General features: G+C 36.5%; 1 protein-coding gene across 1 annotated transcript; it reads right to left on the reverse strand.

The window, feature by feature from the left end:
- Window positions 1-274: 274 nt before the first annotated feature.
- Window positions 275-1,794, reverse strand: LOC131164227 (AT-hook motif nuclear-localized protein 23-like). The gene has a single exon (XM_058121256.1). It carries the CDS (start codon window positions 1,478-1,480, stop codon window positions 644-646), a length of 837 nt encoding a protein of 278 aa, XP_057977239.1. The 5' UTR covers window positions 1,481-1,794; the 3' UTR covers window positions 275-643.
- Window positions 1,795-13,897: the final 12,103 nt, after the last annotated feature.

Raw genomic sequence — 13,897 nt, forward strand, 5'->3', positions numbered from 1 at the left:
AATCCCAAATTATCCCCAACGAGATTTTCCCAAGAAACAGTGCTAGCTACAGCTCCTGTACTAAACAATTTGAGAGGAACGAAGAGTATAATATACTAGCAGACATCATCAGTTTCATTAACTGAAAACTCTATACTATTCGGTGCCACACTCACTGCATGCAGACCACCTAGTTAATTTCTTCATAAACATAGTACTAGTAGTAGTAGTAGTATTGTAGTCAGTGGTGTCGTGGTTCAAAGGCGAATTAAGAATCCTCAAACCATTTGTCATAAAAGAAAAAGAGCTAAATTCCATATTGAAGAACAACAGATGGGCTATTTCCAGAAATATTCAATGATACAAGGGAAACCCAAATTGCAAAATCATCATCAAAACCCAAAATCAGAAGAAGAGAGAGAGAGAGAGAGAGAGAGAGAGAGAGAGAGAGAGAGAGAGAGAGAGAGAAAGAAAAAGGAAGAAATTAACCATGATCAATCGTACACAATGATATATGATGATGATTGACAGTAGTCCACGAATTTTCTGACCTGCTTTGAAGAATCCTTAATTTCTTTCCATCCAACCAGCTTCCAATAATTCACTTCCCGAATTAAGCACCCAAAAATTCATTCAACATCATTCACAAAATGAAAATTACACATCAGAACGGCGGCCGTCCACCGGAGCTCCCCGCCCAGTCCACCGGCAACTGACAATTCGGCATATTCAGCGGCAAATTGAAGAACGGTAGCCCCGACGCCGGGTCCGGAAAAGGGTTATTGCTCCCCATCCCTCCCCCGCCTCCGCCACCGCCCCCCGACGACTGCTGCTGCACCTGAAGCTGCGGCGCCTCCTCCTCCTCAAGCGGCAGCCTCTCATACGCCACGTTCGTGAACGACGCCGCGATCACGATGACCGGCCCCGCCGCGGTCAGCTCCCCGACCACGCTTCCCCCCACCACCTGCCCCTGCCCCCCCGCCAAAAATATCGTCAAGCTCGTGGCCCCCGGCGGCGCCGGCGGTGGCAGAAACGATCCCGACAAAGACAGTATCTCGAACCTCCCATGCAGCGTCACCACAGCCCCTGCCGCCGCCGGCTGCCGTAGGCTCACGTTCGTCACCGTGCCGCTGCCGCTCAGGACGCAGATCCCGCGCTGGCGCCGCCTCGCGTAGGTTGCGACGCAGTCGAAAACATCGCTGCCGCTGCTCACCTCGAGAATGTGAGCCCGGAGCGTGTTCGCGCTTTCTCTCGTTATGATTACCGGAGGCTTGGGCTTGTTCTTCGAACCGGGAGGACGGCCGCGCGGCCGGCGCGCGACGAGGTCTCCTGGACCGGCGGAAGCTGCGGCGACGAGCTCGAGGCCTTGGTGGGTGGTGCCGTCGTCGTGGGGGTCGCCGGAGTACTGACCCCTGTTGGAAGCGTCGTCTTCAGAGTGCAAGTCCGGCCGGTGAAGGTTGTGAAGGTAACGAGATGCAGTGCCTAAATCCAGACCGGCCATATCCACATCAAAAAACAAGAAAAGAAGTATAAAAAATTTGGGGAATTGATGAATTAAAAACTGGGTTTAGCTCAAAAATAAATTTTTTTTTTTTGGTTTTGTTTTTGGGATTGTTTAATGGATGAGAGAGTCGGGGAAGAGAAGAGATATATATGATGTAGAAAAAAGAAAAGAAAAAGGGGGTAGCTCCGGAACTCGAAAACAAGAATTGAATAGAGATTAGAAAAGAAACAGAGGGATAGAGGATGGAGTGCAGAGAAAGGGAAGGGTTGGGGAGGGAGACGGAGGAAGGAGGATAGGGGGACAAAAGACTCAAAACGCAGTCATTTCTCACACCCCCAAAAGCTTAAATATATTCTATATAAAAAAAAACTTAATTTATTGTTTTTATTTTTATTGTTTGTTTTTTTTTTTTTAATAAAAATGGAGTGATCATGTGCTAGGCCCACTCGCGTAAGGGGGCGCGTGGGTAGCTGTTATGGATTAAATTATGCAGGAAGAGGGAGTGGGGGGGAGGTTCGTGTCATTGACCATCAACTCTTCTTGAACTATGAAACCCCAGCCACTCCTTTCCTTTTATTTTTTATATTTCAAAATTAGTCCTCCTTTTTTTTATTTCAACAAACCCAAACTCATGCATTTTTCTATCTCTTTTTTTCAGAATTTGTAATATATCCTAAAGTACTTCTTTTTAACGATTAATCTTTGTTTTCAATTCTATTATTCATATCCAAGGAGCACTCAACGATAACGTAAGACTGATTAAAAAAAGAAAGAGTGCACGCTTCCGTAGTGAATAACATTTTTTTCTCTTTTTTTTAATCCGCATACCGAGTTATTGATATTGAAATCTCGCAATTTACTGAAGGTAAAATTGTGAAAAAAAGATAATAGTCTTAAAAAGTTATAAGAAAAGATTGGTTAGAATTGTTAAAGTTGTGCAAAGTAGGAAGGCGGCGCGTGGAAATGGTGGTGGTAGGGATTGTGCGATGCAAAGATTATACAGGGGAGGGGGCTAGGGAAGGGAAGGGAGGGTGTGGGTGGGGTTAGATGCATGATGGGTGGAGGTGTTCTTGGAAGGTTGGACTTGGGTGCTGGATTAACCATGGTTAAGGCCGAGGCCTGAGGGGAAGTTGACCGCACTGGGTTAGGGGGTGCAATTTTTAAAGAAGGAAAATGGTTGGGGGGGGGGGGGAGAGAGAGAATGGGGGCAAGTGGGGGATGGGGCTGCGGCGGATGGGCCCCACTCTTGTCTCTCTCTTCGCCCTTCGACACTTCTCTTCTTTGGCCGCCACCGGCCCTCGCCTCCTTTGCTTGACTGACTCCTTTGCTTTAGCTCTGCCATTTTTCTTTTTTGACTCTCCCCTCAAATTGACGTCATTTTGAGGAATTTCATTTGGGCCTTGTCATATGTGATTCAAGAAAATTTTTTGGGTAGATTGCATCGCATATATTTCTTTAAAGAGTTTTGATTTATATATGTTTAATTGAGAAAATAATTTTATTTTTTATTTTAGTTTTTAAAATAACCACAAAAGTGTTTCTTTTTGAAATTTGTATAAGCATGTTGAAAAAAAGGTATTTTAAATATTTTTTTATAGATTTTTTCATATTTTTAGAAAAATCGGAAAATAAGATTGCATTTTGTAGTTATTATCTGAAAATTTTAAAATAAAAATAAAAAATACTTTTCACAAGTGAGGGAGTCCATAATTTTTTAAATGTAACAATTAAGTTTTTAAGTTTTATATTTATGCTCGTCTAGATTCTCGTTTTATAATGCCACAATAATGTACAAATTTATTTATTAAAACTAATACATTGATAGGTTTAAGTGTATAAATTAAAAAAATAAAATAAAAATAGAAGAGCTTGTAATTAACACAATTTAGTAACCAATTTTCATGCCAAGTTTGAAATAATGGTTTGAAGGTGTGTGGATTTATCGACACTTTTTAATTGTTTGAGTGAGTGAATTTCGTGTTTAAATCTTATTAAGTAAAACCTATCTCGGGTAGAAGATGGAGAATTTGGGAATGAAGAGTGACTATCTTTTGTTGTGTTGTCTCGATTTAATAAGTTTTCCCGATACATTAAAAAAAGAAGAATTTGGGTATTGATCAATTGGATGCGTACAGTAAAAAAAAACATTCACATATCATGGTTAACGCGCTTGATAGGAAAGAAAGAAGAAAAAATGAGCAAAAGGTGAAGGTGAAAAGGTTCGAAAAAATTATCTTCATTTTCTTTAATTTATAGTTGGATGAAGTAAAGTAAAATGAAAGGAAAGAAAATGATTATCTCTTTATACTGTTTGGTCAACAAAAATAAAAATAAAAATGAGAAGGGTATAAAAAAAAAAACATTCTAAAGTAACTTGACCAGTATAATTTTAAATCCTAAATTGCATATACTAGCCTTTAATTTTGATTAAGTAGTCAAAATGTACATGCGTTTCACGTGAAATAGTTATTCTATGAAAAAATTAAGTAAAAATAAAGTGATTAAATGTTAGGAAAGTCATGTCTCGTGAAGATAGACGTGCACCCAAAACTAAAGAATAGCAAAAGGTTAATTTGGTACATATAAAAATAATTAGAGTGTGTTTAGAATTGAGTTATTATTATTATTATTATTATTATTGTAAAAGTTGGGTGCGGGTCAGTTTAAGTTTAATATCCAAGTGCAATTTAATTTTCTTTAAAATAATCATTATTGATGTTATTAGTATCCAATTTTGCCTAGAGTCAACTCCGTATTCTTTAAAATAAAATTATAATTTAAACATTCTTGTCAAATACAAACTTATAGATAAATGTAATTATTGAAATTCAATTTATATAGATATATTATTATTATTATTATTATTAATTATATTAGAAACATATAGTTATATTAAAATTACTAAAATGCATTTACTTGGTCGTGCCAAGAAATCGTTCACAGTGGGTGCTTAAAATTGTTTGATCACTTGAACAACAATAATTAAATGGACTTGCATTTCACCCTAATAATTCTCGTTTTAACAATCTAACTAGCTCTTGAGGACCAGAGATTGTGGCCCATTATCCCTATCCCAACAATGGGCATGCATTTCTCCTAGAACTTTTCATTAATTTTATTAGTCCCTAAGCACACATGGAGTTCCATGTGAAAACTTAAAATATCCTCAAACAACAATATAATGACGTTATACCCCTAACACAAAATACATACCTATTGCAGCTAAAAATTGAATGACTTTCACAATTCCTGATCATGACCACCTGAAAAGAGATAAATAAGTAAGGTTTGGAGGACAGGGGAGTACTCCTAGGGATCTTTCCGATGCTTAAGTTAGGGATTGGCTTGAGAGGTTTTTTTTATGCAACAGTTAAGTACAGTTTAGAATGTGATACTTTAACCTCTTCTTCGAGTCCATATTTATAGTGAAGGAGTTTGACCCGAGAGTGATATATACACCATTTATTGGTGAGTTATGGCATGGGCGTGAATTGCTCCTATTATTACCTTGTTGGCGTGGATTGCTTTGGCCATTATAAGGTAGGTGCCAATTGCTCTGGTGTGGTAGTTGAATTGGGCGATAAATCCCCTTATTAATGTTGCGCTCTAGTTTCCTCTAGGCAGGTGATATATTTTGGGTATATCAGTTGCCCCCCATTTAGTTTCGAATTTTGAAATTCTTTTCCAAAGTTCAAAAGTTGCTCTTGTTAGGCTTTGTGGAGCCTAGTTGTGTCTGATTCGGATGATGACCCGATCCAAAATAATGTTGCGTGTTTTATTTTATTTTATTTCATTTTTTTATTATTATTTTTACCCTATTCATTGCTTCTTTATGTACAGATTGCCGAGCTGGGTTTGGGGTGTGCTTCGGCTTACCTGAGCCGATCCAATTGCGCTTTTGATTATGCCGAGCAGATCTTCGTTGGGCCTTTGTGCCGAGAAGCTCTTCGTGGAGGCATTTTTATTGGACAACACATCACGGGGCATTTTTGCCAAGAAACTCATCGTGGGGCATTTGTGTCGAGCAGTTCATCGTGGGGCATTTGCACTGAGCAGCTCATCATGGGGCATTTGTATCGAGCAACTCTTTGTGGGAATTTGTGCCGAGTAGTTCTTCATGGGACATTTGTATCGAGCAACTCTTTGTGGGCATTTGTGCCGAGTAGCTCTTCATGGGACATTTGTGCTGAGCAACTCTTCGTGGGGCATTTGTGCCGAGCAACTCCTTTGGGTCAGTCTTCTTTGCTTAATGAGTCATGCTCATCTTTTGGGCATCTTTTGGTCTCATGAGCATTGCTCATCAGTTGGGCCGGTCTTCTTTGCCTAATGAGTTGTGCTCATCTTCTGGGCATCTTCAGGCCTCATGAGCGTTACTCATTTGTTGGGCCGTCTTTAAGTCTCAATTGAGCCGAATTTTCTTTGCCTAATGAACCGTGCTCATTTTTTGGACTGTTTACCTACTTGAGAATTAGGCAAGGATGATTGCCTCATCACATCAATACATTCGTGCATCTCTCCTCCCGCAGGGCCTTGAAATGTGTAGCAACATTGTCTTCTCCAACATAAATACCAGTCTCATGTTTTGAAGATGTTAAAGTGTGATAATTATACTGGATTTGAAACAGACTTATTACAAACCATGGACAGCTTGCCTTGTCAAATAAGATTGGATTTGGTAGGAGGTTTGACAAGCATTCTTGCTGTTAGTTATGGTGCAATCCCAAGAGAAGGGGGGGGGGGGGATGAATTGGGTATTTAAAAATTATCGCCTAGGTTAAATCAAATTAACAGTATTACTTAACCTAGGGTTTGTCTATGCAAATGTAAACCCAATCATTCACAATATAACATAGACGCGCAGTAAATAAATTATGAAAATGTAAATAATACGCACAATATGTTATCGGGGTTTGGCCAACTGTGCCTACGTCCCCACCTTGGCCACACCAGGACAAAAATTACCACTGTAATGCTCACTTAAACGGGTGGAGCGACACTTATACAAACTAGGTCAATTCAAGGGGTTGACCTCAACCAACACGCCTTAACAGGATGACACACCTAGCTTTCCTAACTGGGTCTAAGCTAATCCGAGACTATTCCACAAGGCTAGTCTCTCTCTTCAGGCCTGCGTCTGGAATACAACGAATGTGTATAAAATGTTTGTACACAAAAATACACTTCTAGACAAGTAGATGTGTGCACCAATACGACTCAATCAATAATGTAAACACGAATGATATGTAAATATGCTCAGTACTCTAATGTGTGCTAAACACTCAATCAAGTATGATAATTAATCAAGATCTAGATTGTGTATTTAAGCAAGATTTGAAACGCTATATTTGAATATCACATTGTCAGATCAAAGTTTCAAATATGCTAGCAAGTTGATTCAAACGAACTCAACAAGATTTTCTTCATCTCAGATATCCTGGGTATTTTGGAATTGTTGAATCTGATTTTGTTTTATATTTTGATGGGTTTTGATGCCGAGATGGTTGTTCAATCTAAGAGGTATTTATAGTTTTGATTTCATAGGGGTTAAAAATGTGTGTACGATGGTTGTGTGTGCACCATGTGTTCGACCATTTGTGGCTTTGAGTTTTGCAGACGTTTCAGTTTCTTTTTTGGTTGGATTTCATATTCGATTGGTTGTTGCACCAATTTTATGGTTGCTCTGTCTTTGTTTCAGATCGAAGGCTATTCCCAATTGGATTTTTCAGACATGGCATTGCAAACTTGGAAGTGACTCATGCCAGTGATAGATTGAAGTTTGAGATTGAGATCTGCAAGATGTCTACCGTTGATGACGGTGATTTTGTTACTATTGGTTTTGATTATGGTGTGGATTGTTCAGCTGATTGGGCTCCAAGTGCTTGACAGAATGTCACTAAGGAGTTCGGTTTTGTTGTTTAGTGTTTTGCTGATTACAGTTGCTACAATGGTGCAATTTCAGTGTGCGTTGCAATTTCAACTCAAATTTTCAATTGTAATTTCAAATTCACCGTTCAAAGCATTGTTCAACGCATATGAATGTGTAAGAGTCATTATTGTTTACCCTATGGTGCATTCGGCCAACCCATTTGAATTTCAAAGTTTAAATTTGTTTATTTGACTGACAGTGTAGCTATTATGACCCTACTATGCATTTAGGGCATAGGTCATTGTTCAATCAATTAAATAACTTGAACATTCTATTAATTATTCTTAGTCATCAAGGCGGAGCTCTTCAAGTGTTGAAACTGTGGCACACCTACACCTGCATCGATTCTTTCTTATTATAGAGGTTCCACACATAAAAGAATTGATTGGTTGGAGTAGTCGCCTTCCACTCGAAACTTTTTACTTATAATAGATTTTTGCTTCTTAATATGAATCGCATGAATCTCTACTAGTAATTAGCAATATTAATTTGTAAATTGCACTCGGGCTTGTGATGTATAACTCTAATTGTGTAGTGGTTGTATCTTATGTCGACATATGAATACATCATATGTGTTCGTTTGAGAAGTCCAAATGATCTTTTTAAACCACATCTTATTTTAACCTTAACAAAATATCAATTGGCTTTAATTACAAAGTATGTTAAAAAAAATGAAGATATATTTTCTTTTAAAGAAATGCTTTAATAATTAAAATTTACGAAAATTTGTTCATCTCTATGTTTTAATCATGTATATACCTTGGTTGACTATGTACATAACTAGTGGGCTATAGTTTTCAATGATATGTAGAATAAATTTTCTAAAACCAATTACCATGCATGTTGAGAACTTTTTTCACAAAAGCACCATCTCTATGTTTGGCCATTTATAAAATCAAGTATTGATATTTGTATGAATTTAAAAAATATAATATAAACATTATATTGATAATTTTACCTAAATTCAAACTTAAGGTCTTAAAATCAATTTATATTTCAAATAAAACATAGATGAATTTTAAAAGGAAATTAAAGATACAATACAAGGGGCTCACACAAGAATTATAGCTCTCTCTCACTATATATATATATATATATATATATATATATATATATGTATGTATGCTCTATATATATGCATACATATAACTGTAATTAGTTCCAATAATTTTTTCCCTTCTCTTGTTGGCACAATTTTGACCCTCTCATTTACTTTATATGAATGGATGTTGAGTAATGCAATTAATGAAATTGGAAGAGGTTGATTTGCTATATCGAAAAAATCACTTTGCTTACGATTTGTTAAAGCCTTTTTTTAATGAGTATTGAGTATTGTTGCCTGAAATCATTCTCATACTATTATTTTTATAACACTATCAAGGAAAAATGTCTTATTAGGAGGTCTTGATTACTGATTTAGAGATACTTTTTAACACCCAAGTCAAATGAAGAACTAGATAGATCAAGATAGGGAAGTGGGTGAGAATTAGAGCAAATCTTCACTTACTTGTTCATCCCTTTATATGTTGGAATTTGCTTAAGGGGGTTGGGGTTGTGGAGAGCTTATAGTTCTAGACCATTCTTATGTTTTATCTAATGAATTAGGGTAATCATATCATTTTATTAAGTCACTTTTAGAGTAGATGTATCCTAAATTCTGTTTGCAAGTGAGTTTCTTTTTTTGTTAGGAAGTATGTATGAGTTGAAACCATCGTTTGGTATCTCTATATATATACCTTTTGATCATATTAATTTTGCTAACTTGACTTGGGCTTGAGGTTGTTCTTTAGTCATATATGTTAGCCCAAGTAACAACCCAAAGGGGGGTTGGGTGAATTTGATTTAATAAAAATTAAAGTGCTTGATATAAAATCTAAAGAAAATTAAACAAAGCAGATAAATACACAAATATTAAAGCAATTAAAGTAAGGGAGAGTAGGGATAGAGTGTTGAGTTTTTGTGGAGCCTAGTTGTGTTTTAATTTGGGTGCCGACCCGACCCCTATTTAATTAGAGATTTCTATCCTAAGGCTTAGTCCATAGAGCGAAGGCTTGGGTCGTGAGCGGTACAAGTCGTATTTGTGGGGGTCTGGGGGCAACGCCCCTGGGAAAAATTTTTGGAGCCCATTCGGAACGGAACCCTAGGCGCAACATATAAAAAGGGATTGCTTTCGGGTGATTAGGGTTGGCGTGGTTGTACCTGCGAGAGAGCGAGAGGGAGAACATTGTATCGCCGCACTTTCTGTGTTTTCTTCCTGATAATATTGAAATCCCTGCAACTCCGTGGACGTAGGCAAAATTGCCGAACCAAGTAAATATTGTCTTGTGCGTGAGATTGATTTTCTTTGGCGTTATTTTTCCTCTATTTTGTTTCTCATAGGTTTCGGGAATTTGTTCCTTATTCCCAACATAGAGAAATGAAAATTCTTTTTATAGTGGTTCTGCAACCAGCCTATGTCCACTCTCTCAAAACATACCACCTTGAGGTTCTACTATTTCCCTTATTTTTCGGAGACCAATGAAACCAATTACAATATCCTATTTTTTATAAAAAACAAAGTAACCAATTACAACCCTTGAGTTAAGGGAGGCAAGAAAACAAAATACTAGAAACCTTAGAAATTGGATTTCTTACAAGGAATAATTTACAAGTTAAAGTTCAAAACTAACTCTCAAAGAATATTCAAAAGATGACACAAGAGTTCTGATATTTCTCTCTAAAGTAAGCAATTTAAGGCACAAGAGAGATTAAGAAAAAAATAAAAAGTACCCTGGACACTTGGAAATTCAGTATGTATATGTTCTTTAAGGTTCTTTAGCTTTAGAATGCATATATATATTAAATCAAAAAAAAAAGCTAGCTATTTTTTTCCATTACACATGCTTTTTAGTCAAGTCAATCAAATACTTATTGAGATTGGTTAATTGTCTACTAGTCATTGTAAAGAAAAATCATATCGTTAAAGGCAAAACTGGGTAGACCGATTGACTGCCTCCAGCTTCTACTTGGGCATGTTGATGATCGATTGAACATCCCTTGTGGGCCAATCGACCGGCCCAGGCTGCGAAACCTGGTTCGATCTTCTTGATTTATCAATTTTAGATTTTTAGTTCATCAGTGTTATGTCTTTAATGTTGTCCCTAACTCAAAATACTCTACCTTATCACTTGGGTATTGCCTTCTTGCACCTACTCTAATTATTACTTATTAGAGAGGCTTCCCACATGAAAGATTATCGACACTTTTCATGTGAAACTTTCTATTCGTAATGAATTGAACTTGAAGTGAGTAATCTTCGTCAATACAAATTACAATTATTGATCCAAGAATTAGGTTGGGTAAACATGTGCTTTAAGGTTTACTAGTAATAGTAGATCTTGAATTCAAATTTATAAGAAGACCAATCATTTCCCTCCTATTGAGTCCTGAACATGGAATTTGAAGGTTCATCCGGATTGAAATAAAATTTCAAAATTCAAGTTGGGCCCGCCAACTAAATCAGAATGAGAAATGCGCGTTAAAAGCAGACGCTGATGAGCGTAGGTAGAATGTACGAATAGATTTATACAGAAGGGGAGGGGATGGTGACGGTCTGCATGCACCCTGCTAGCTTTTACCCCCTCACGGGGGGGAAAAAAAATGAAAGCAGATTTGGAACCTGCGTATCATAAACGTCAAATCCAATCTTCGGATCCACGTAACCTCAACGCAGTCTCTGCCTTTCATTGCTTCTTTCTTTTTTGAATTCGTTCCCTTCTGCCCACATTTAATTGCTTTCATCACTTTCCTTTTAATTAATTAATTTACTGCATTTATTATAAATATTTACATATATATATATATATATAGAGAGAGAGAGAGAGAGAGAGAGCCATCCAGTCTATCAGAGACAGAGTCATCCAATCTATGCAGGGGGTTGGTTTTGAAAAAAGAGAACAAATCTTGGGTATTGGAAAGCATATATATATATATATATATATATATATATATATATATATAGAAGAGAGAGAGAAAGAGAGAGTGGTGCAAGTGCAAGTGCAAGTGCAAGTGCAGTGCGCACGTCCATGGGTAGTCACAGGGTGAGGGGTACGTGGCGAATACCCAGTTAACGAATGGAGCTTTTTCTTGTTGTTCTTCTTCTTATGGGGCGGGGGGCCCTGCGTGTGTCCGGCATATGTCTGAGGTGGCGCACCCACGACCACCCTCTCTGCGCCGTGCCAACCTGTGGCTAGGGTTTAGTTTAAGATTACTTTATATTCTGCAGTCCATTTCATGATGAATGAAAGATGAAACACCCACCACACACTTGCTACCCTCCACATATCATTGAACCCACGCTCCCTCCCATGACTTTACCACATAAATGCACAACTTACTTATCAAAAAATCTTTCAAACTTCCTTTTTCTTTGTTATTTTGACGATGCATGCGCTTCCAGGCATAGCTCACTACTCCCGTACAAGTCCAAGTCAATTCTACTAAGATTTAAGCTAGATTGTATTTGACATTTTTTTTTTCATCCAATGATCATAGGCTTATGTTGTTGTAGAAAAAGGCTTATAATTTTTTTTATTATTTAAAAATTAAAATATTTAAATATAAAAAAAATTAGATTCTTTAGCAGGATTAACATGATCCTCCCATTAAACATTCTCATATAATAAAATATACAAAAGAGTGAAAAGATCTATATGACCTTATTTTTTCTTCTCAAATACAAGATATCTCCTAAGTTATTAGTATTTTTAGACCCATATAGGCATGAGTTCTAATGATATGGATCCTGCATTACTTAAGGGTCTATGATTATAGGATTTTAAATCCTACGTAACTTTTACAAGTCTTTCTCTATTGTTCCATCATATAAAATTTGAAATTTATGCATTACAATATCTTACATTAACACTTGAATCCATAGATAAATATGATTTATAGTAGATCACAATGATGTGGATCTTACATCACTTTAGTAAATTCAAACATTAATTAATTTTGTTTGATTGGTGAATTCTAAATTTTATGTGAGAAAACTATCCCTTTATATCGAATACCCTCTAGATATTTAGTAATTATATCTTATACATATGTATGTGTGTGTGTGTGTGTGAGAGAGAGAGAGAGAGAGAGAGAGAGAGAGAGAGAGAGAGAGAGATGGTGTCCAAAACTTTACGGATACTTGACTAATTCACTAGGACAATTAGGCCACCCAGCTACCCTTCTTCGCTTAAGTACCAAGATTATTTCAAATAAAAATTTAAATTTTCCAAAATTCAAACCCTGACAATTTAATTAGGAGAAATTTGAATTTACCACCTGAACTAACATTGTGAGACTTCATTTCACTTGAATATTAGGATAATTAAAATGCAACCTGTGAAATGCAAACTCTAAGACTATAGCAGTACTTAGGTGTTTTCTAATTTTAAATTTAAATTTATATAGATTTGATCAAATTTAATATAATTTTATATTATATTTTGTTCGGTTTATACAAAATCAAATACAAAACATGAAATTCAAATGCACAATGGTAGGATAAGTTTCTCATAGCAATCTTGTCTGCTTTCTGCTCCTCTTCACATCTTAATCATAATCTCAATTAGAAACTTGCAATCTAGAAATCCTCAGCACTAACATCGATCTAATTAAGAAATCAATATATGTATGTGTGTGTGTGTGTGTGTGTGTAAGGTGGTTGTGTGCATGACACATGGTGGAGGGCCTAGGGTGAGTAGAAAAGTTGAGCATATATTGGTGTGCCACGTACATATATATTCACATGTCTTCCATTTGCGTTGTACTTTTTACAATTGTTAAATTTGGAAGAGCTTGCATTGGAGGAACTGAGGCGCATAAACATAGTTTCATAATCAATTCAAAGCACATTTTGGTGATACTATATATATTCCCACTTTTAATGGACAGACTTTCCTTAAAGGCGTCAAATATTTAAAGAATGGAAAATGTAAAGTAGATATGGAGCATAACCAATGACATGGCATTCCACCCTAAATTTGAGTCCTCACAAATTCCCAACTATTATGATCTAAGTTTGTATCAAATATAATTAAAAATTAATGGAGAGTAATTTGGAGCAAAAGATGTATTATTCGTAATCTAATGAGTATTAATTATTATTTTTTCATTGTTATTGTATTACCGAAACACTAAAGCATTAGGTGATGTACTGATGTAGCGTTTGAATCTTTTTGATTTAAAGATTTTGTTGAAATAACTTTTGGTTGAAATAAGGATGGGTTAAGATCAAACATCTCTAAATAGGTTAGGTGCTTCAAATTTTGCAAAACATGCATGAGTGACTAAAGGCACGTCCTCTAATTAGATGACCTTTGGTTGCAAGCTCAATTTGCCCCATTATAATCAATAGCTCGAGACACAATTGTTAAGGTATATGTACCATTATTTCATTTTTATGATGGAGAGAAAAGCCATATATGCATCTCTTCTATCATAAGAACTGCTTAAAT

The sequence above is a fragment of the Malania oleifera genome, chromosome 9 (genome assembly GCF_029873635.1).
Source record: "Malania oleifera isolate guangnan ecotype guangnan chromosome 9, ASM2987363v1, whole genome shotgun sequence".
NCBI lineage: Eukaryota > Viridiplantae > Streptophyta > Magnoliopsida > Santalales > Ximeniaceae > Malania > Malania oleifera.